This window comes from Phocoena sinus, chromosome 1 (assembly GCF_008692025.1).
Source record: "Phocoena sinus isolate mPhoSin1 chromosome 1, mPhoSin1.pri, whole genome shotgun sequence".
Lineage (NCBI taxonomy): Eukaryota > Metazoa > Chordata > Mammalia > Artiodactyla > Phocoenidae > Phocoena > Phocoena sinus.
In genome coordinates, this window is record NC_045763.1 from 45,569,448 (window position 1) to 45,592,788 (window position 23,341).

Below are 23,341 nucleotides of genomic sequence, written 5' to 3' on the forward strand. Positions count from 1 at the left end.
CCCCTGCCCAGCCTTTCCCCCGCCCCCGACGGCCCCGCGGTCCCAAGGCGCAGGTCGCCCCCAGCCCCCTCCCTTCTCCCGCACACTCTCTGTCCCACCCTCCCTAGCTTTGTGCCGGGGGCGCGGAGCCGCTTCCCCCTTCAGCCGCGCCGCGGGAGGAGGGAGCCGTCAGCGAGGAGCTGCCGCTGGCTGCCCCAGGCAGGGGCACAGGTAGGTGGCGGCCGCGGGCTGGGCCGCTCACCGAGCCAGGGGCTGCGAGTGGGGGCGGGTGTGAGGTTTGAGGGAGGGGTGGAATGGGGGGAGGGGAAGGCCGAGAGGGACGGGGCTGGGGTGTGGTTGGGTGAAAGGTGTGAGGGTCTAGGGTTGTCAGAGACGGGTTTAAGGGTGGAGTTGGGGTGCTGGGGTAGTGTATGGGGGCGTGTGAGACTTGGGGTTCGGGGCCTGGGTGGGAAAAGGGAGCAGGATTAGCTTGGGTGGATTTGGGGAGGGACATGCGTGGGAATTTAGAGAGAGAGGGAGAATTGCAGTACTGGGGAGGGGGAAAAAGTGGGATTAGAGGAGTGCAAGGAGGAAAGGATCTGGGATGGGAATAGGAGAAGGGGTGGGGTTTTGGGGGCTGGGAGAAGTTGTTGGGGCTGTGAAGTTGGGCATAGTGAGCGTGAAGGATTTTGAAGGTTGAGGGCAGAAGACAAGGAAAAAGATGGAGAGTTTGGGGTCCTGGGAGAGGGAATCTCAGAATGGGAGGAAGGGAGGAGTACATGGTGAAGGACAGAGGAAGAGTGCATGGGGGCTAGAGAGGGCGTGGGTGGAATGGTGTGGGGGGAAGGAAGGAGAGCCAGGTGGAGGTGGGCTTGCAGCTGGGCGACAGGGAGCCGTATTTCAGAAGGGATGGAAGGATTGGAAGGGCGTGAGGTTTGAGAGGTGGGGGCAGGGAAGCTGGGCGTGGGTGAAGGGGGTGGATTAGGATTTTTGGTGTGGAGATTGGATCTTGTGTGAGAAGCTTAGAGTTGGCAGGTAGAAAAGCTGTGAAATGTCAGGGTGTAGGAGAGATTGGCCTGTTCTAAGAGGGAAGTAAGGAGCTGGGTATGGGTGAGAAGGCAGGTAGGAAAGTGCAAGTTATAGGACAACAGAAATGAGTTGAAAACTGGATAATGGTGGTGACCCAGAACAATAAACTTGAGATTGTTAGTTGGTTCTTGGTGGTTTGGAACTACTTTCTGTTCAGGTTTTTATGTTAGAAACTTTCTTCAGAATACTGCATTTTCAAATAAACCAAGGGTGTCTGCAGCCTTGGGATGACGGCCATGGATTGACAGGTGTTTTCCTGGTGTGTGGATTTGGGTAATTTCTGCCCTGGCAGAGGAAGGAGGGGAGGCCTCAGTGTAGCTCTGTCCTGGCTCTGTTCCCACCAACTCTTTCCTCAGTTGTCCACTGTTTTTTTTATCTCCTCCCTCTCTCACCCCTCCCCCCCAGCTTGAGTCAGTGAATACCAGAGGGATCCAACAGGTGGGTGAGATTAATTTTTAACATTTTTTTATCCTTAAGGCTGATGTCATATTTTTATTCTTGAGAGACAGCATCATGCAGTGGCAAGAGCTTGAGCTTTGGAGTGATACAGCCTTGAGATTGAATTCTGGCTCTGCCACTTATTAGTTCTGTTTCTTAAGTAAGTTACTTTACATCTCTGAGCGCCTTCATCTGTTAAATGGCGATCCTGACTTCACAGGATTGTTGAGAATTACAGGAATCATTTAATATAGTGCCTAACAGTGCTTGGCAGCTCAGTGGTAGCTCACACCCATATTGTTATCATCATAATCTTACTATGATTAATATTCCTGGGGGATTGTTAACTTACTCTACCTACTGAAGTTAGGCGTTTTCTTCTCTTTCTTTTCAAATTAGATATCCATAGACTCAGCTCACAAATTTAATTGTCTGCTTCCCTGACTCTGTCCTTCCAGTCCACTTGACTGGATAGTCATGAGTCTTGCTTGGCAAACTGGCTTCAAGATCTAAAAAGCTGTTAAGTTTAGTTATCAATTATTTTATCTTGCCTCTTATTCAAAGAGGCTGAAGAGCACTGAGTTTTTAATGTAGTAAGGCTACATCTTAGTATGCATTTGATGAAATGACATGCTTCGTGGTAACTTTGGCTCATTTGTGGTGACCACATACTAGAACATGCGCTATTGTAATAGTTTTCTATGAGGTTTTATGGGTTACAAAACTCCCTCCCTGGAGACAGGCTTAGAGGCTATCAGAATGCCCTGTTACTCTGTCGCTCTAATATGAAGTATAGCTAATACAGATCTCCACTGGACATTGTTATTCTTTCACATACCAATTACTTAAATTTTCCAGTTCGTGTAGTATTTGTGCCATGGTATAGAATAGGCCCTGTCTCCTGAGGGGCTCCCTTATAATAGACCACTCTGTGTAACAGCCAGGCACAAGCAAAGGCAAGTTACAGAAGCTTTGTTTGGAATTTTCTCACCTTTATGGTTCTTAACCGTGAAAGGCATAAACATTAATTCAATTCTGAGATCATTTTATAGTACTTCACAGACTCTCAGGAAGCTCCTTATTGTGAGAGTGCAAGATGCACAAATTTAGTCGTAGAAATCAAAGGTCACCAGGATTTCCTGACCATGGTCAGTTCCTCAAGTATCATAGTTGAAGAACAGAGAGCCCTTGGGGTTTCTGGACAGATGATGTGGGCTTACTCTTCAGGAAATATTTGATTTTTTTCATCGTTTAGAAAGAGAACTAGCATTTGATGAGTAATTTAAAAGTATAATACAGCCAGAACTGTGCCGTTTTTGAAAATGATCCATGGAAGCCGAAGCTGCCAGGATTTGGGGCAGCCTGGGTAAGTGTCCTCACTTTGGTCCCAAGCTGCTTGTGCCCTCTGCTGGATGGAATCAGATTTTTCTGATTTTCACCGGAAGTGGTCATCCATTCATCCATTTGTCCATTTTACTCCAAAGTTTATGGAAGACACTACTGTAGGTGATGATTAGGGGTACTACAGATAGGCAGACCCTATTTTGCTGCCAGGAAGTTTAAGTGTGCTGATTACTTATAATATGTTATCTTCCATGGAATTTGTCTTTCTACTTTTAAAATTAAGTCATTCTTGTTTGGGGCCATATCTGGTATCTACTTTCTGGTCTACAGGTAGAGTAGGACTCTGAATGTCCAAATCCAGAGATAAAGACTGAAAGGGATCTGCTTTATCTCCTTATCAAGATTAAACTCTGTGAGACTGAAGGGGCCAGGTGCTTACCCCTGGAAGAAAAGCTTAGAATAACTGAAGTATCTCCTCAGCAGCAGGCACTGAATACTGGCGAGAGTATGGGCTGTGAGAGCTAGCCAATTTTTTTTTCTGGTTTTTAGATTTTTTTTTTTTCCTCCCTGGTAGTACCAGTAGCAATATACTCCCATCATCCTTTTTGCTTCTACCACCTGCAAAAGGGTCTGGCGAGTGGGGGAGGAGTCTGCAGCTGTTGCCTGGTAGAGGAGCTGGCTCCTAGCAACAGTATCAGCAGGCCTTGCAGCTCAGAGTACTAAGTCTGTCCCTTTGAGGTCTCACCCTTCCTCTTCATTTGGTTCAGCAAATATCTGTTGAGGACTTATTCAAGCTAGGCTCTGTGTTGGACCTGGAAAAGAAAAGAGAGATGAATCAAGTTAAGTGTCGTGTACTCAAAGAGCTCACAGCTTTGGGAATATTAGCAAGTGAACGGACAGTACACAGTGCGAGGTGCTATGTAGAAAGAGACATTGGTGCTCTGGGAAAACCAGACAGATGTGTGCACTAGTGCAGGGGTTAGGAAGTTTTCTCAGGAGAGGGATAGTGGTTGAGCTGAGTGTTAATGATAACCAGGAGTTAGCTAGGTCAGGGAAGCAGAGAAGGATGTTCCAGCCAAAGGGAGCAGGATGTGCAAGGGCCAGTGAGACGAGAACACAGCCAACTTACCTGGGTCGTATGGCTTAGCCAGAGAGTAGGGCATAAGGAGATGAGCAGGGAAGAGTGAGGCTCTCGGGCGTGGCAGGGCCCTCTTTTCTGATGTGCTTTTATACACATAATTATCCTCAGGAGAAACATGGATCATACTGATAGCCACAAACAGGATCCGTGTTTGATCTCCAGAGACTCAGCATTTTTGATCACTGACTTGATTGATTGTTGACACTTTTAAGTGGCTTCAGAGCTACATCCTAGTCCTGCATTGATGCAGAAGAAGCTGGGTTTGTTCACTCTAAAAGTCAGTCAGAGTCTTTTAGAGATTATAGCGGCTTTTTGACCTATGTTATATTAAGTTTTACCTAAAAATTGTAGCAATGATAATCATATACTTTCATTTTATTTAACTTGGCAATTTCTCGAATATTTTGAAACCTCACAGTTCCTCAGGAAAGCAAGTGTTTATTTCAGTTAGTGCTTGGACACAAAATGTCACCCATATGATTGCATAAATACCCTGCTGGTTTTTGTTCTTTTTACCCTGCTGTTTTTGATATGTTGCCTTACTTCGGAAGTGCCAGCTAACTGAAGAAGTTAAGGCACAAGAGCTAACTAAAGGCTATTCTAGCCCTTGGAAGCATCACACCTTAATAGCTTTTAGTTAGCTCTTGTGGTGGAGGTCTTTATTTGTGGATCCAAAAAACCATGTTGCTTGTGGTCTGTGTAAGGTTTAGCAAAGGAGTAAACTTTAGTTCTACTCAGGGACTATTACATGCCAGAGCACTATGTTGTTAGGGTGGATGAATTAAACATGATCTTTGCTCTCAAGGAGCTCAAATCAGCAGAACACGCCCAGAAATAAATCAGTAGCAGAACTGTGAGCCAAGTGCAATAAAGAAATGTGTGGAAGGTGCCAAGGTAGCAAGGGAGTTATTAGTTTCTAGCCTTTGTTCTGTGTGTAAACATGTTTTAAAAAACAGAAATAGTTGGACTTCCCTGGTGGCGCAGTGGTTAAGAATCCGCCTGCCAATGCGGGGGACACGGGTTTGAGCCCTGGTCCAGAAAGATCCCACATGCCTCGGAGCAACTGAGCCCGTGTGCCACAGTTACTGAGCCTGCGCTCTAAAGCCTGCTAGCCACAACTACTGAGCCCATGTACCACAACTACTGAGCCCATGTGCCACAACTACTGAAGCTCGCCTCCTAGAGCTCATGCTCCGCAACAAGAGAAGCCACTGCAATGAAAAGCCCGTACACTGCAACGATGTGTAGCCCCCGCTCACTGCAACTAGAGAAAGCCCACGTGCTGCAATGAAGACCCAATGCAGCCAAAAATAAATAAATAAAAATAAATTAATTAAAAAAAAACAGAAATAGTAAATTCCACGTGTACAATTTGTAACTTGCAAATCAATAAAAAATTTTATCATTTTAATGGCTGCATTCCATGGTATGGATGTATCATCATTTATATAATAACACCCTTGTTGAACATTTAGGTTATTTTCGGTTGTTTTGCTAATATCAGCTGTGCTGCCATGACTTTCCTTGTAGGTGACTCTTTGACCACTTCTGTGATAACTCCCTTAGAGTGAATTTTAGAAATGAGATTTGAGCTGGCTTTTGAAAGATGAATAAGAGTTCACCAGATAGACAAGAAAAGGGGGAGCATAGGAAAGGGCATTCCAGGTCGAGGTAATAGAGGTAACCTCCAGTGCCAGAGTTCACAGGCAACTGGTAAGCTTTGGTTCCCCAAATCAGCTACAGGGCCTGCCTGGAAAGCTCATAAAGCTCTGGGCACAGCAAGATGAAGTTACACGTTACAAATGGCATTTTAATTGGATTTGATTTCCTTGTGCCTTGCTTTTACAGTTGCAACCAAGGCAATGTCTTACTACCTCAACTCAGAAAACCACCTGGACCCAGGGCCCGTCTACGTGCGAGAAAATGGGCAACTGCACATGGTCAATTTGGCCTTGGATGGTGTCAGGAGTAGCCTGCAGAAGCCAAGGCCTTTCAGACTGTTTCCCAAAGGCTTTTCGGTGGAGCTTTGCATGAACAGGGAAGATGATACTGCACAGAAAGAGAAGACTGATCATTTCATCTTCACATACACCCGGGAGGGGAATCTTCGGTATTCTGCCAAATCCCTCTTCAACCTCGTCCTGGGCTTCATCTCTGACAATGTTGATCACATTGATTCCCTTATTGGCTTTCCTGAGCAGATTGCTGAAAAGCTGTTCTCTGCTGCTGAAGCCAGACAGAAATTCACAGAGCCAGGTGCAGGGCTGAGGGCTTTACAGAAATTTACAGAGGCCTATGGAAGTCTGGTGCTTTGCTCCTTGTGTTTGCGAAACAGGTGGGTGTTCTGATTAAGACAGTGAGTAGTTTATTGGGTGTGTGAATTCTGTCAAGCTATGGGGCTTAGTGGGCTTGGGCACTTTCCCCATCAAACAGCCCTTGAGTTCAGAATTTCCATACACGAAGTGGTAGGCCATTTTGAGAAAAATCATTGTCTTTCTCCCTTCCCTTACCCTCCCAGACAACACTTAGGTTTATTTTGAAAACGCTTTAAAGGATTAGTTGATTGCCACAGCTCCTCCATTACGTAGTAAATACTCCTCTACCAACTTTTCTAGAAAGAGAAAATAGAAAAGAAAATGTGATTTGCTAAATATCTCTTGGTATGTATGCTCTTGGGGATGTGAAGATTAGTAACCAAAGTTCCTGTCTCTATTCCAGTTTTCAGACCACTAGATATTGAGCATTAGATAAAAAGCAACTTTAGAAGAATAAGTGGTTAAAATTTCAAGTGTCTTAAAGTTTGGAAATTTTCAGTAAGGTCCCAACACCAGAACCAAGGTCTGTCTGTTTTCTAACAAAGCAGATGTTTTCTCTTATCACCTGCCTTTGCTCATATACTTTTATTGATTTATTTAAAATTTTTATACCACCATCGTGTAAAATGACTTTCAGGGCATCTACTAATTAAAAAGAAAAACTTGAAAAAGTACACAGAAAATTTAAACACAAACACAAAAAGGTATAACATGGAACACAAGCCTCCCTCCCATCTCTCTCCTGTTTCCCTTCCCCAGAGGCAACTCCTGTTATCAATTTCTTTTACATAATTCCAGAGATATTCTGTACATATACATGCATGTATAGCTGTCCCCTTTGTTATACAAACAACAACACACACACAGTGCTCACACTGGTATGCACTTTGCTTTCTTCACATATTTTGAAAATCATTTACCGTCAATATGTGTAGATTTTTAAGATAGCAGTATAGTATACCATTATGTATATCTTTATACATTTGGGAATATACTCTATCTATAAATTGTATTCTGTTTTTTCCTCCACGTACCATTATACCTTAAGTATTTCTCACAATAGGGAAGATGCTTTTTATCCATTTGTGATGTCTGCACACTGTTCCAGTGGTCAAATTGGATGAGAATAGCACTTTCATTCACATTTGATCAGCACATAAATTAATGTAGCATTTCTGGAAAGAAGCTTGGCACTATGTATCAAAAGCTTTAAAAATATTTGTATCATTTGTTTGACCCATTAATTCCATTTATTAAGAGTCTGTTGTAATTTCTAATGTAATAATCAGATATGAGAACAAATACTTTACATAAGGGTGTTCATTGTAGTACTATTTGTAATAGTGAAAATCTGAAAGCTGAATATCCAACAAGAGGAAATTAATTAAATAAATTATGGTACATTCATATAATGAAATAGTGTATAACTTTTAAGATAATATCCAAAGATCATTTAAAATGGTGTGGTAAAAATGTTCATTATAGAATAAATGAAAAAAATAAGAATTAAAATTATATGTATGATCCCAATTTTGTTTGTAAAAAAAATAGAAAATTTTACATGTATTGCATATATGGGGGGGGAAGAGAAGCCCACTGAAATGTAATTTAGGTAATGAGATTGAAATTGGTTTCAATTTTCTTTATAGTTTTCCAGATTTTCTTAATTTTTTTCTCCAAGGAATGTATATTACTTTTATAATCAGAAAAATATAAGAAACATTTTTAGCAATCTTTTGGCTCATATTTTATTGCAACAATTACAAATAAGACAATAACTAAGACAATGCTGCCTTATTCAGATATAAGAGTAAGATTTTTCAGTTGTGATCAAAAACTTTCCTTCTTTTGAATCCTCAAAGGAAAATAGGAAGAAGGCAGGAGATTTGGGTTTGCATTTGCAATTCTCAGCTGAAGCTGCAGCAGCAAAGGTTTTACCAGCACGAAAGGGTTCAGGTCATGGGGAAAGAGCTTGAGAAAATAATTGAAAAATAAGATAATCGTGTAGGTACAGGCACTTGTTTGTGGGGTTGGGTCACAAAGCTGCCTGCCAAAAGGGGAAGCCAGTGTCTTTGCAACTGGGTTTCAACCCTACAGAACTGTCTCCTCCCTGTGATTTTTAATCCCACCGGTGGTCACAGGGAGGCAAGTATTTGCCTTAAAATATCACCCTATGTAACCAAAGTAATTATAATAGCTACCATTTAATGAGGGCCTATGAGATGCCATTTACTTTTGGAACATTTTTTCTGGTTTTCTTAATAGTCCTTAAAGGAAGTGATCATCAGCTCCATTTTCTAGCTGGAGAAATTGAGGCTCACAGAGGTTAAGTTTCTTACAATCATACAAGTAATTAGTATTGCTGGAACCCAAACTCAGGTCTGACACTAAAATATCTGTGCTGTTTCTGTTGCTTCTCCACTACACTCTTCTGAACTTTTTAAGGGGCAAGTTGTAAGACTAATTTTGAGCGAGACCCTAGAGCTTCAGTTACGTCCTAGATAAGCATGTAGTAGTGTCTGTGGTTTTGCATGTTCGTTTCTCAGCTTTGATTTTTGTAATGTTTGTTAATCATGTTATATGTTTTTGTGTCCTTCCCAGATAACCCTTGTTTCAGAATTACTAAATATCTTTTGGTTAACTGATCAAAGGATGTGTGTTTTCCTTTTTGTAATTGCCAGTAATTCCCCAAATTCCCATTAACCCACTTCAACTCTGTGATTGGAAGATGGAAAACAGCAGCTTTATTTACAATGCAATTAAAATATGTCTGAGTAAATAAGGCTCATTTGTGTACCCAGCTGAGCTCAGTCACCAGGCAGCTTAGAGGGGGTATCAGTGCCCCAGGCCATCTGTACCCAGCAGTCAGGCCAGCGATCAGCTTCAGTATATCTTATTCTGATTGGAAGTAGGAAGAAAAGAGATCTAACTCCCTTCTTGTCCTTGGATTATTCAGTGCTGTTTTTGGTTATTATGATTCTGGCAACAGTAGAGAAATGTAAACACTTTTAAGTATAACCCCACTGATCCTAGCTTACCTACCATCTCGCTGTGGAAACTTCTAGACATCCATGAGAAAAGTGGATGAGAAAGGCACGCTCTTGCCCACAAGCATTTCCCTGTTCTCTTAGACTCCTCTCCTGTTTCCTGTCACTTCTAATCCCTTTTCATTTTTTCTCACTGATATCATATGAAATAGATGGACAACTAGAAAGCAGGGTGGAGGCCATAGCCTGGGCTGTGCAGTGTCTTTTTGATCTTCTTTTCCTCTCCAGAGGCCTCCTGATACTTCCCGATAGCAGTTTGGCAAGGTGCCCCAGTGTAATTAAAGTGTTCATGCTCACAGGTTTGCCTTAATAACCATCTAGTTTAGAATGAGTTCTTATAATAGTCATGCTGCGCATACTTTTGGAGTAAAGTTAGCGGGATAACAGTGGCACAGTGACGTGGGCAGCTACTCAAACTTGTGTTTGAATAGAAAAGATAAAACCTGACTGTCAAATATATCTTGGTATGCTCTTGGGGATGTGCTGGTTAGAACCCAGAATTCTTGGCCTGTTCCAGTTTTCAAAGCACTAGATACTGAGCATTAGATAAAAAGCAACCTTAAAGGAATGAGTGATTAAAATTTCGAGTATTCTAAAGTTTGGAAATCCTCTGATAAAATCCCAGCATTGACACCAAGGTCTGTCTGGCTTCTAACATAGCAGATTTTTTCTCTCGTGTCCTGCCTTTGCTCATATGTATTTATTTATTTATTTAAAGTTTTTATTCCACCATCACTTACAAAGATTTTTAGCTTAAAAAATTCAACCTGTGCCTACATAGTAATCAGTAAAGTCTGCTTATTACATAGTACCTTGTCCTGATGGAATGTTGATGTGTCACAAAGCCACAAACGGTGATGTTTTAAAAGAAAGAAAAGAAAAGCTGTTGATTGTTCTCCACACCCCACAGATATCTGGTGATTTCAGAAAAACTCGAGGAGATTAAGTCTTTCCGGGAGCTGACCTGCCTGGATCTATCCTGTTGTAAGCTTGGAGATGAGCATGAACTTCTAGAACATCTCACCAATGAGGCCCTCTCTAGGTATTGACCTGCCACCATTTGTAGATGAATTGTTTTGTTTCTTTTTTTAAAGGATGATCAGTTGGGATCATCTTGAAGAATGTTGATTACTTCCCAATCCTGTGTTTATTTGCTAATTCTTTTTTCTAAAATGATTCAATCTCCATTTACTCGGTACAAGCAGTATAGATTGGACAACTCTTAGGAAAGTAAGTCACTAGGTTCTTTACCTAAATAAACTTTATTTCAACATATAATACTTGACGCTACCTGTGTTGAAAAATGATTTTGCCCTGGTTTATTCTAGCAAGAGATGAGAAGTTATACAATTTCTACAATCATTATCATTTTCTATTTTAACTGCTAATTAACTATAAATTATTTAAAATGTGAGCTATTAAAAGACAGCCAAATAAATCCTTTTCAAGAACCATAATTTAAAGAAATCATCCAGTTCATACCATTCACAAATAGTCCGACTGATCTCAGTATGGCCAGCAGAGAGAAGGCCAGATGGATTCCTTTGTGGTTTAATAAACACCCAGAAGGATAACAGTACTACAAACCTGAGTCTAACCTGTACAAAGGTGTTTTTTTTTTTGAATTTTATTTTTTTATACAACAGGTTCTTATTAGTTACCTGTTTTATACATATTAGTGTATATATGTCAATCGCCATCTCCCGATTCATCCCAGCATCAGCACCACCCTCGCACCCCCGCCACTTTCCCCGCCTCAGTGTCCGTATGTTTCTTCTCTACATCTGTGTCTCTATTTCTGCCCTGCAAACCGGTTCATCTTGTACAAAGGTATTTTTGTACAAGGTTAGTAAAGGTTCGGATTTCTTGAGTGTGGGACAGTGGGACACATTAATAACACCAGTTACAGGTTAGCTGAATGGATTGGCTTATGTCTGTACCTTATAAACCCAATCTGAGAATTGGATTTATAAAATAATTAGAATGAAAGAATTGTGCTTTGCATAAAGAATTCTCATAGGAGTTCTTAGCAGACTTTCCCAGTATATTTAGAGTGGTTTTGGTTTTCACACAGCATTTGTCAGGAATGCAGCTTTTGTGATAAACAAGTGTATTTATATCCTTAATGCAGTCCCTGTTTACCTCATTCCATCATATACCTTTAGTGCCCTCTGCCATCTGAGACTAGTACTACATGACTCTTTGATCTGTAAGTTAACCCTCATTTAGCAACTGAAGTAGCACCAAAATATCTTTAACTTTATTAAATGCATTATGTGTGAAATAGCAGAGGTTAGAAGATATATTTTTGAATGAAATTTATGAAAGTATGTTCTCATGACTAGACTTTCTCAAATGCTCTTTAAGTAATTTACTTATGGACTTTGTTTTCTAGTGTAACTCAGCTCCACCTGAAGGATAATTGTTTATCTGATGCCGGGGTGCGGAAAATGACGGCACCAGTTCGAGTGATGAAAAGAGGCCTTGAAAATCTAACATTATTAGATTTATCTTGTAAGTTTTATTAGAAGTTATAGATGATTAACGTTGGAAGAATGGACTTAGAAATCATTTAGTTCTTCCTCTTTGTTTGAGAGGTGATAAAATTGAGGGGAGGTGACTTTCTTAGGTGCCACAACAAGTTAATGGCAGAGCAGGACCTAAAGCCAGAGGCTCTTGACGCCTGGCCAAATACCTTTCCTGGCATGGTGCCACCTCTGTAAGGTAGTAAAAGCCCTTACAGATTCACCCATGCCACTTACTCTCTGCAGACAGGGCAACCTTTCATCATATTCACAGCATATATGAAGGACGTTTGGCTTATTTTTACTTTCTTTGAGTTGCTGATCTATAGTGTCTGTCAGCTAGGTCATTTTTTATCAGTAATTGCTTGGTGAAAATCAGGATGAAATTCACAGTTTTGATAACTTGCATGGAATGAACCAGTTATTGACTCCAGTAGTAGAAAGATGGTAAGATCCTTTATGATTTAACTGAGCATTTATTAAATATGTGGCAGGATGGTATGGTGTCAAAAAAATAGAAGGAGCAGGGGTTTGAGGTCAGAGGACACTCCTTGCTCTGCTACTGTGTGCCCTTGTGCAAGTTATTTAACCTCTCTGAGCCTCGGTTTTGGCTTGTGTGAAATGAAGATAATAATGAATGCCCTCCCTTCCTCCCAGGGAAGTCTGTTCATTTAACAAATATTTTTGGGGTGTCTACAATGTGCCAGGCACTGTGCTCATGGTCTTTAGGACTCAGTGCTAAATGCAGTACTCTCTGATATGAGAAGGTGATATGTAAGAAAGGATTTTTTTTTTAAATGCAGGTTAGTAAGACATTAATAGTCTCTGTGCCTCAGTATCCTTGAAAATCTTTTTAAAATAAATCTTTTACTTTGGAGGTAAAATGGCTGTGAACAAAGTCTAATATACCATTCTAATACATGTTTACATATGTTGTTTTCATGTGGTTCCAAATTAAACCCTTTGGAATAACTATCTGGTTCATTAATTTTTCTGCTAACCCCCAGCTCCTAGAAAGTTAAAGCTGTGAAGGATCTTAAGGATCATCCAGCGTGGCTCCTTCACATTACAATAGGAAAGATAAGATTTCTATATTCAATTTACTCTGAAAAGCTTGTTCACTCAGTATTTTCTATTTTATCATTGTTTGGCCTTTTTTCCTGAGCTTATTGTTGGCATTGTAGCAATACTTATAACAGAATACTATCTATGTTTTGACATTTAGGTAACCCTGATATCACAGATGCAGGAATTGGATACCTCTTTTCTTTTAGAAAACTAAACTGCTTAGATATCTCTGGGACGGGACTCAAGGTAAGACTTCTACTCCCTTCTCTTGCTTTTCCAGACTTACAATTTGATATTTTGCTTCTGCTAATTGGCATTTAGAAAGGACTGGGATCTGTGATGGTGTTTATTTCCTACTGAAAGCAAGTAGGAGTTAACCAGATGTGTGTGCATTAGTGTTCTGGTTTTCCCTTACTAGGACGTCAAAGCTGTCAAACACAAGCTTCAGACCCACATAGGTCTCGTTCATTCCAAAGTGCCTTTGAAGGAATTTGATCACAGTAACTGCAAGACAGAGGGCTGGGCTGACCAGGTAAGGCAGATATTTTCTCCTACAGTTAACGTGGCTTCATTTTAATTCCAAGTGTCTTATTCAACACTTGAACAGATGTTAATCCTCTTGGTATTCCTTGGCTGAATTGTCATCTTCAGTCGAATCCGAGATACTGATGGCCTGGTAACTAACCCAGTTACTTAAGAAAAGGTGTTAGATGCCAGTCCTTAAATCTCATGCTCTGGTTGCTAGATTGTGCTTCATCCGTATGGGACCTGGAAGAAAACGCCTTCTTATAAATGACTCAGAAAATAAATGAATTCTTGCTTGCTATGCAAAAAAGCAGTATGACCCAGCTTCACAAGGACAGATTCTCTTAGCAGTGGTGTATACTGGAAAGAGAATAAGTCACACTGATAAGAATTCAAATCTAACTCTTTCCCTTTTTGGGGGCAAATTTCTTAACTCTTAGAGCCTTAGTGAAGAAACATCTTTTTTTATCCTGAGCTCTCCCATTTTCTTTCTTTCTTTTTGAAGTTTTAAAATTTTTATTTTATGTACAAAGAACTAGGACTGTTTGGAAAGGTAGATGTCCTGGATGAACCATTCGAGGAAGTTCACTTAGTCCAACTCAATGAAGCCGATATCCTCCAAGTACTGGCAGAAACACCGGTGACACATATTGAGGCCATATTTCCAGATCAGACTATGCTAGTTTGAGCACACTGAGCCCTTCCATTTTCAGCTTCTTAGCTGAACTTTGATGCTCTCTTGTCTTTTTGATGGCCTTCCTTAAGTTGGTGAAGTACAGACGTAAGTAGAGAGTCAGAAGGTAACCAAGTAGTAGAGCACCAGTAGATGCCAGCCTCCCTGTGGCTGGTGCCTTTCTCCTTCAGATACTTTAAACCAATGTTTATTGCTGGAGGCCTAGAGGACCCACCAAATTTTTTGATCTGGATCCCTCCTTGGCTCCAAGCAATAACGCATGGTTGTGGACCTATCCATCCACCTGATTGTAGCATCACCTCCCTATAAGTAAGCAAGAAGGGGTGCTGGTGAATCAGTGTTTCAGAAGCACTTTGAAGTTTGTGAAAATGCATGCTGAAATAATTACAACAGTTCATTGTCAGACAAAGTTTATAGTGCTGGAAGAATCCTAGATACATCCAGTAGACTTGGGGCAGGTGTGGGATGGTCTTACAAGGGCTTGATGTAGTTTGGTTATGGTAGCAGGTGACATGGTGGAAAGAGCATAGGCTGTAGGGTCAGAGGCCTGAATTTGGGATCCTGGCTCAGCAACCCAATAGGGATATGACTTAAGGCAACTTTGAGTCTCTGTTTATTTATCCGTAAAATGCAGAAACCAGGACCTTTCTTGCAGAGCTAAGGATGAAGTAAAATACCTAACAGCCTGGACTGAAAGCACCATGCAATCTCAGCTGGACCCTAGGACTTGGCAGCAGTGCTTTATCTATCTTTTATTGATCCTTATTGAAACTGTTTCAGGCTGACTCCATCCTCCTCCTGCCTCATTCTCAGAAGGTGACACAGAAAAATGAGGCCATCTAACAGGAGTTCCTTTACTTCCCTCTGTCTCAAAATTTCTACAGTTCTGCAACATACCCCACTTCCCTCCTATCTAAGGGAACAGGTATGCCTCTTTATTCCAGTGATAAGCCCTTTAGTGGCTTCTTTTCCTTTCAGTTCTGTTCCCTGAGATCTCCAGCATACTCTGTGATATTTTACTAATAATTATTTCCCTGTACTGCCCCACCACTACATCTTCAATCTCACTCTCTGTTGGCCGTTTTCTTTATGTGTATAAACATGTTACTTCTATTCTCACATGTTCTTTATCCCCCATTGCGATTGTGAGCTGTTTTCTTTTCTTGTCTTCCCACGTCCTCACTGCCTACTCAGTTCTTAATCCCTTGTAAGCTAGTTCTGGCCCTCACGGCTCTGCTGCAGGTGTCGTCCTGAAGGTGGCATGTGATCTCATTCTTCACCTTCCTTGGCTTTTCTGCAGTTCTGATATAAACATGCATGCCTTATGCTTTTTCTCTCTGGCCTTCCTGCTCAGTATCCCCTAACTTTCTCGCTTCTCCCTTTAGCTCTTGCTGATTCCTCATTTCCTCTTCTCTTCTTTTCTTCTATCTCCACCCACTCTCCTGGTGATCTGAACTGTTCTCAGAGCCTTTACTGTCCCTGCGGGAATGATATCACCTTCTCTTACACGTTAGACCTGTTCCTAAATATTCTCCATAAATCTCTGCCAGGTACCTCAAATTCAGCTTGTCCAGAACCAGGCTTGTCTTCTTCTTCCCCATCCCCAAACAGCTTTTCCTAATTGACATTCTTATTTCTGTTAGTAGAAGCACAGTTTTCCTTATTGTCCCCTGAGCCACCAGATTCAGTTCATCTTAGCATTCTTTTAGATCTGTCCCCATTTTCCATGCTCAGGGAGGTATCATAGAGGGGCTGACAACTAAGATTTATTGAGTGCTTCCTATATTCCAGACACTGCTAAACCCTTCATGTATGTTAATCTCATTTAATCCTCACAACCACCCAATGGGCTATGTACTATTATTAATCCCGATTTTACAGATGAAGAAATTGAAAGACAGAAATTAAATCACTTGCCAAGGGTCCCCTGGCTAGTAAGTGGTGGAACTAACTCTGGAACAATATTCTTAAACTATGTGTTGTGCTGCCTCTGTGACCTGAAAATGTTTGTCTTGACTTTCTTTTATGATCATTTCATTGCATACCACGAGAAGTGCTGAATTTAAAGTTCTTGCTACTTGTGCTATATGTGAAATAATTGTTTACTTTATTTATGTGTAGTTTATACTAAACCAAATTTTCAAAAGAATTTATAGTAGCTTGTAATAAAAATACATTTGTAGCAGTTTAAAAAAATGGAAACTGATCATGAAGTGTCATGAGAATATGGAAACATGGTCCTTTCACACACATACAAGAGTGAGTTACAGTTGGTATAGTTTAAGGCATGAAAGTGAGTCTAGGAATGTGTGAAAAGTATTATGACTAAGGTTTTAAATTTTAGTATTTAGTTTAAGGTTATGCAGTTTATTTCTAGATTGGAATAGAGATGAAAATAGGGAGTCAGCTTTGTAGATTTTTTCAGAGTCATGCAAGTATGTATATCCAGCATGTTTGTATTCTGACCAACTCATGCCTTAAAACAGAAAATCCAGACTTGACTTGGTTCTTTTTCTTATCCCCATCATCTGAAGTAAGATTACCATGGGGGTTTGTGTTTATGGAAAGAGAGAGGTGGGGACCAAGGAAAGCTTGAGATTTTGTTTGGATTCAAATCTTTCCAAATACATTTTAGATTGTTCTGCAGTGGGAGCGTGTGACTTCGGAAGCTGTGAAGCCACGAGAAACCTCGGAGCCTGGAACAGCTGCTCAGCATTTCTGTGAGAAATTCCCTTTCCTTTGGAGTGTTTTGCCCTTAGGTTATTTGCCCTTAAAGCGCTTAGCTCATCTTCACTCAGTGGGAAAATTAATTATGATAGTATTGACTTAATTAGATCACTGAGACTTGTATTCTGTCAACACAGCCTACAGTGTAAGTTCACACTTAGCTTTGAGTACCAGCACCAGGAAAATACCTTATTAAATGTATGTATGTATGCACATATGTGCTTATTGACATCCCATCTTGTTCCAGAAAAAATTTGCAGTGGTACAAAAGTAGATGGATATAGAACATTAAAAAGGAATTAAAAGTGTAGCCAAAAGGGACAAGCAACCCAAGTGTCCATTGACAGATGAATGGATAAACAAAATGTAGTATTTACATACAATTGAATATTATTCAGCCTTACGGAGGAAGGAAATTTTAACACATGCTATAACATTGCTGAAATTTAGAGACATTCTGCTAAGTGAAATAAGCCAGTCAAAAAGACAAATGTTGTATGAGTCTTATGAGATTCCTAGAGTGGTCAAGTTCATAGAGACAGAAAGTAGAATGGTGGTTGCTGGGGACTGAGGTGAGGAGTGGTAGGGAGTTACTATTTAATAGATACCAAGTTTTAGTTTCCGGATACCAAGTTTTAGTTTCGCCAAGCTGAAAAAGTTCTGGAGATGGATGGTGGTGATGTTTGCACAACAATGTGAATGTACTTAATGCCACAGAACTATACACTTAAAAATGGTTAAAATGCTAAATTTATGTTATGTGTATTTTACCGTACTTTTTTCTGTAAGGAGTTAAAGGATGAAATCGAAGTGAAGGAAAAATAAACGTAGAAAAATAAGAAAAATTCAGGACAAACCAAAAAATATAGGATAAGGTTGTATCATTTGCTAGAGTTGTGCCGCAAACTTGGCTGTTTTTAGGAGACAGAGTCAAGTCCAGATTTTGAGTAATAATAGCTGACGTTTTTTCGAGCTTTTACTATTGTGCCAGGCATTGTGCCAAGCACCTTATGTTACTTTATCTTCACATCACCCTTATGAAATAGGTTTTATATCCCTCTAAAGATGAGAAAACTGAATCTCAGAGAAGTCACTTGCTCAAGGTCATTTATGCAGCAAGTGGCAGATCTGAGATTTAAATCCAAATCTGTGATACTCTCATGTGAGTACATACCTTCAACCTGTGCTGGTGCATTTGCTGTAAGTTATTTTACAGGGCACTCAATAGGGAATAAAATTAATCCAAACCTCACCCTGTTTGGGCCTCTTATCACTTCCCTTGGATCATCTTTCTGGACTTAGGCAGCCGTTAGCAGTGGCATAGGAAAACTCGTTGCCCTTCCGTTTGTCACCCTTACAGATGGGAAACGGGCTCGAACAGAAGCCCCAGTGAAGTGTCACCTGGCAGACGCCCACATGAATTCTTCTGAGAAACTCCAGTTCTATAAAGAGAAAGCCCCAGATTGCCATGGACCACTGTTGAAACACGAAGCCCTCTCAGGCCAGGAGTCAAAGAAGAGCAAGAAGAGAGCTTTCGAGGAGCCAGAGAAGGAACAGAGCAACTCTTCACAGTCTTCAAAGCAGAAATATGTGTGTCTTGCTGTGGAAGACTGGGACTTGTTAAATTCCTATTGATTGGCGGATATAAGTTGACCATTTTCCCCTCCAACTCTAATGTACGAGGAAAGGGGGCTGATGATGTTTTCCTTTTCGTTTGAATTTACCTATGGCATTAGCATAGCAAGCGGATATTTCTACTTTTGTGGTGGGGGAGGGGAATGCTATGGAAGTATGTAATAATTTCTAATGTATATTTTCAATACATAGTAATTTTTTCAAATAAACGTTTTTGCTGTCCTTAGGTTCTCCTTGTGAAAAATAGACTGGAGCCACAGGAAGTAACACTTTGGTTTGGGACGAAGGCCATGGGGACTAACGAGGCAGCTTAGCGTCATTTGTTACTACTCCGGTTTGGCCCAGCCTCAAGTTAAGTGAGTTGTTTAAGGTCCGGAGCTTATAAGAACCAGAATTTATATTTCTTTCTGTCCAGCTGTAAAGCCCACTCTATTACATGGCCTTCTTAAATAATAGTTACCATTCATTAAAATCTCAAATATTAGGTCTATTAAGTAAACCACCAAGAATCTTCACGATAGTCCTGCCAAGTAAGGATCATCCCCTCCATTTATCAGATGAAGAACCCGAGACCAATGACTCACTTTAGACCAGTGCTTCTCAAGCTTTATTGTGCATGCAGATCACCTGGGGATTTTTTTTTTTTTTTTGGCCACGCTGCGTGGCATGTGGGATCTTAGTTCCCCAACCAGGGATTGAACCCACGCCCCCTTCATTGGAAGTGAGGAGTCTTAACCACTGGACCCCCAGGGAAGTCCCCTGGGGATCTTTTTGAATTGTAGATTCTGATTCAGTAAATCTGGAGTTGGGCTTGACATTGAACATTTCTAACAGGTTTCCAGATGACGCTAGCACTTCTAATTTGTGGGCTACACTTGGAGTAGCAAGGCTCTAGACCTTCATTGTCCAGTACCGTGGCCCCTACTCACATGTGGCCCGTGAACACATGAAATGTGGCTAGTCCAAATTGAGATGTGCTGTAAAATGCATACTGGATATCAGATACCAGAGTCCAAAAGTATGAATAAAAAAAATCTCCTTTTTTTTTTTTTTTTGGTGGTACGCGGGCCTCTCACCGTTGTGGCCTCTCCCATTGCGGAGCAGCAGGCTCAGTGGCCATGGCTCACGGGCACAGCCGCTCCGCGGCATGTGGGATCTTCCTGGACCGGGGCACGAACCCGTGTCCCCTACATCGGCAGGCAGACTCTCAACCACTGCGCCACCAGGGAAACCCAAAAAAATTTGCATTTTTAAGTATTGATTACATGTTAAAATGGTAATTTGGGGATTAAAATATTAACTTCATCTGTTTTTATTTTTCTGATGTGGCTACTACAATATTTACATGGCTTGCATTCGTGATTTGCATTATATTTCTGTTGAGCAGTGCTGCGCTAGACCATATTCCATCCATAAAGGTGAGCTTAAAGCAAGACTTACTGGCAAGTAAAAGGAAGGGAGAGAATGCCTCGAGGAATTGAGAGCATCGTTGTGGTAGATTTGACATCTGGAAATGCTCTGGAGTTTAACCAGGATTTTAATAAAAGTGGATCTTGGATCTGATATGTGTTCTATTTGCTATTCAGAGCTAGTCAAGGTGCTACTCTGTAAGTGTGGCCTGTTGCCCAGGATCATCTCAAAAGTTCTGATTTTTGAAATTTATCCAATGAAAAAGCAGATTCAGTGCAGATTGGTTTTTGTTGTGGAAGTAGGGTTGAGCTTTAAAATGTCATTTGGGTGAACAGGAGCACAGCTTGCCAAATTCCTAGTACAGGCAGCCTTACTTGTCAAACTTAGCATATATTGTTAGTCAAACCTGAGTCAAATTTGATCACCCCCCACTATCACCACCCCCTTGCTGCTGTGGTGCAATGCTATGTCAGAAAGTGGCGTCTGATTACTCTTCAAACATCCCACCTGTTCTGATCATTTTGGAGGGCAAATCTTCCTTCAAAGCAACTTAGGATTACTTCTCTTTTATAAACACAGTATACTTTTGAAGCTAAGATTTCATTTTCTTTAATCCTTTTTTTCTTTCAAGGTTCTCATTTTCCTCTGCTGGTGAGTCCTTTAAGCAAGTATTTCTTGTTTGATCTGAACAATTCATTGTAGTCATTCAGATGGAGTTATGAAAGTCTAGTCTTTGTTTTAATGATTGAAACAAATGATGAAGTTCAAGAAATTATGACTAGTACAAAATAGATGAGGTGATCTGTGTGTGTGTGTAACTTACATGTAAGATTAACTTTTTTATTTTTTTAATTAGAATTTCTTGTTTCTTCTTAGAATTCACTTTCTGACTCATTATGAACTTTGGGCAAGTGACTCAGTTCTGCTAACACTCAATTTACCTCTTTAAAACTGGGCCACCTACCTACATAATGCTTGCAAGAATGAATAAATCAGTGTTACTCAAAAGTATGGTCTGTGGACCCCTGCCCCAGAGTCTCCTGGGGTATTTGTTAAAATGAAAATTCCTGTACGCCACCCATATTTACTGAATCAGAATCTTTTAGTTTGTTAGAATTACGTAATAATCTGACATTAAGCCAAATTTTCTTTTCATACATTTATTCCAAAAAATGCTGAGCCATTCATTTGAAAAAGTATCCATTAAACATTTAACCTGTGCCAAGTGTTGGGGATTCAGCACTGAACAAGACAAAAGATGGTGTATGCCTTCAAGGAGCTCCCATTCAAGGGAGGTGAGACAGACATGTAAGTAAACAGGACGGTGAGTCAGCAAGCTAAGTTCACATAGTGAAAAAGTGGAGCTGGTAATGAGATACTGGGGGACGGGGATGGGGAGAGTTCGGTTTTTAATTTAGGGGGTTGCAGAAGGCCTCTCTGAGGAAGAGACGTTGAGCTGAGAAGTATGACAAGAAGGAGATAGTCATGCAAACATCTGGGTCTGAGGAAAGGAAAGAACAAGTGCAAAGCCTGAGATGGGAAATGCTTGACACATTCTAGGGACAGAAAGAAGAAAAAGAGTGAAAGCCAGGTGGCTTGTGCATCGTGAACAAGTCGTAAAAGATGAGTTTAGGAGAGAGACAAGTGGCAGATCATCCAGGCCTTGTGGGTCGTGGTCATTTGAATTTTACCTTAGTGTAACAGAAAGCCACTGATTAAGCATAAAACATGTCATCTAACTTCTCTTTTGAAGAGTGAACCTTTGCTGCTCTATGGGCCCAACGTGTAGGGCATGGATCACAGTGGGGGCAAGAGTAGAGCAGGGAGGTCCAATCAGGACCATTAAAGAAGTCCAAGTGAGAGACGATGGCAGCTAGGACTAGATAGTAGCGATGGTAGTGATGATGAGAGGTTGGATACAGGGGCTAATTTGAAGGTCGAGCTGACAGGTCCCATTGATGCATTTGGTGTCAGGGAGTAAAGGAACAGAGGGAGTAAGATCAAAGGTGACTCCTTCCTAAGGTTTTGCCTGAGCAACTGAATGGATGGTAAAATGCAGGAGAGGAGTAGGTTTGGGGTAGGTGGGGAAATCAAGACTTCTGTCTTAGACAAGTTTGAGAGGCCTAATGAGATGCACAAACAGGCAGTTGGACACATGACTCGAGGTCAGGGGAGTGATCAGGACTAAGATATAAAGTTGGGGTTCCGCAGTATAGAGTTGATATTTGGAGCCCATGACTGTATACGATCACCTAGAGAGAGTGTAGATAGAAAAGAGATACGGGGCCTGGGGCCTTCCCACACTTAAGATCATGCGAAAGAGGAATGGGTGTTGAAGACAGAGGTAAAACCGGGAGAGTATAAGCCTAGAAGTGAAAATGTTATGGTAAGAAGGGAGTGGTGAGTTGTGTCAAGTACTTCACATTGGATGAGGACAGTGATTTGGCAATTTGGAGGTTGTTTGTGGCTTTGATTAGGTTTGGGGGAGAGGTGAATGTTAAAAACCCAACCGGAGTGGATTAAAGAGAATGGGAGATGAGGAAGTGGAAATAAGAACCACAGAAAAAATTCCTCAGGCCATGTCTCTTTTCTATCTGTACTACGTAAAGGAGTATAAATTCCAAATTCTTGTAGTAACTGGAGTCTTGGGGTCAAAGAAGTATTTTCTTTTGTAGATTTTTATTCAAACATTTAAAAGTAGAGAGAATAGAGCATGCTTGTTACTCATTGTGATAGGCGTATAATAGCCCCCCAAAAATGTCCAGGTCATAACCCCTGGAAATATGTTACTTTACATGGTAATGGGGACTTTGCAGATGTGATTAAATTAAAGATCTGGAGATGGGGAGATTTTCCTGGATCATCCAGATAGGCAATGTAATCACAGGGGTCCTTCTAAGAAGGAGGCAGGAAGATCAGGGTAAAAAGCAGGAGATGTGACGATGGATCCAGGAGGTTGGAGTGATACAGTGAAGGGGTCACAAACCAAGGAAGACAGGTGGCCTCTAGATGCTGAAGAAGGCAGAGAAATGGATTCTCCCCTGAAGCCTCCAGACAGAGGGAAAATACATGAGAATGAGAAAGCGTGAGGAGTGTTAAAGAGCAAGGAATCAGCTCTCCTAATAATGGATGTGCTTGGGACACTTAGCTTCTTGACAAGTCTTGCAGAGTTAGCTTGCAGCTTTTTTTCTGGTCTTGAGATTCTCCCCACTGCCTTTTAGTGTTGAACTTAGCTTTGATCTTCTAGATTCCTGTAAGTAATACCATGTCAAAATAAATAGAACATCTTACCGGAAGGCCTTGCTCTGTTTCTAGTCCTTCCACTGAAGGTTTTTCCATACCTTTGGGGATAACATGAAGGCCTAACTTTGCAATAGGTTTATAAGAGAATATTCTGGCAACAT

At 41.0% G+C, this 23,341-nt stretch overlaps 1 protein-coding gene across 2 annotated transcripts; it reads left to right on the plus strand.

Moving 5' to 3' along the window:
* The first annotated feature begins 9 nt into the window (after window positions 1–9).
* On the plus strand, window positions 10–18,749 carry LRRC42 (leucine rich repeat containing 42). Of its 2 annotated transcripts, XM_032606037.1 has the most exons (9): window positions 26–210; window positions 1,474–1,506; window positions 5,840–6,326; window positions 10,264–10,395; window positions 11,749–11,867; window positions 13,104–13,192; window positions 13,365–13,478; window positions 16,801–16,885; window positions 18,253–18,749. In XM_032606037.1, the coding sequence occupies exons 3-9, from the start codon at window positions 5,854–5,856 to the stop codon at window positions 18,525–18,527; spliced, it is 1,287 nt and encodes a 428-aa protein (XP_032461928.1). In that variant the 5' UTR covers window positions 26–210; window positions 1,474–1,506; window positions 5,840–5,853; the 3' UTR covers window positions 18,528–18,749. The 2 variants fall into 2 exon arrangements, with proteins under 2 accessions (XP_032461920.1, XP_032461928.1); XM_032606029.1 differs by lacking the exon at window positions 1,474–1,506 and having other exon boundaries at window positions 10–210.
* Window positions 18,750–23,341: the final 4,592 nt, after the last annotated feature.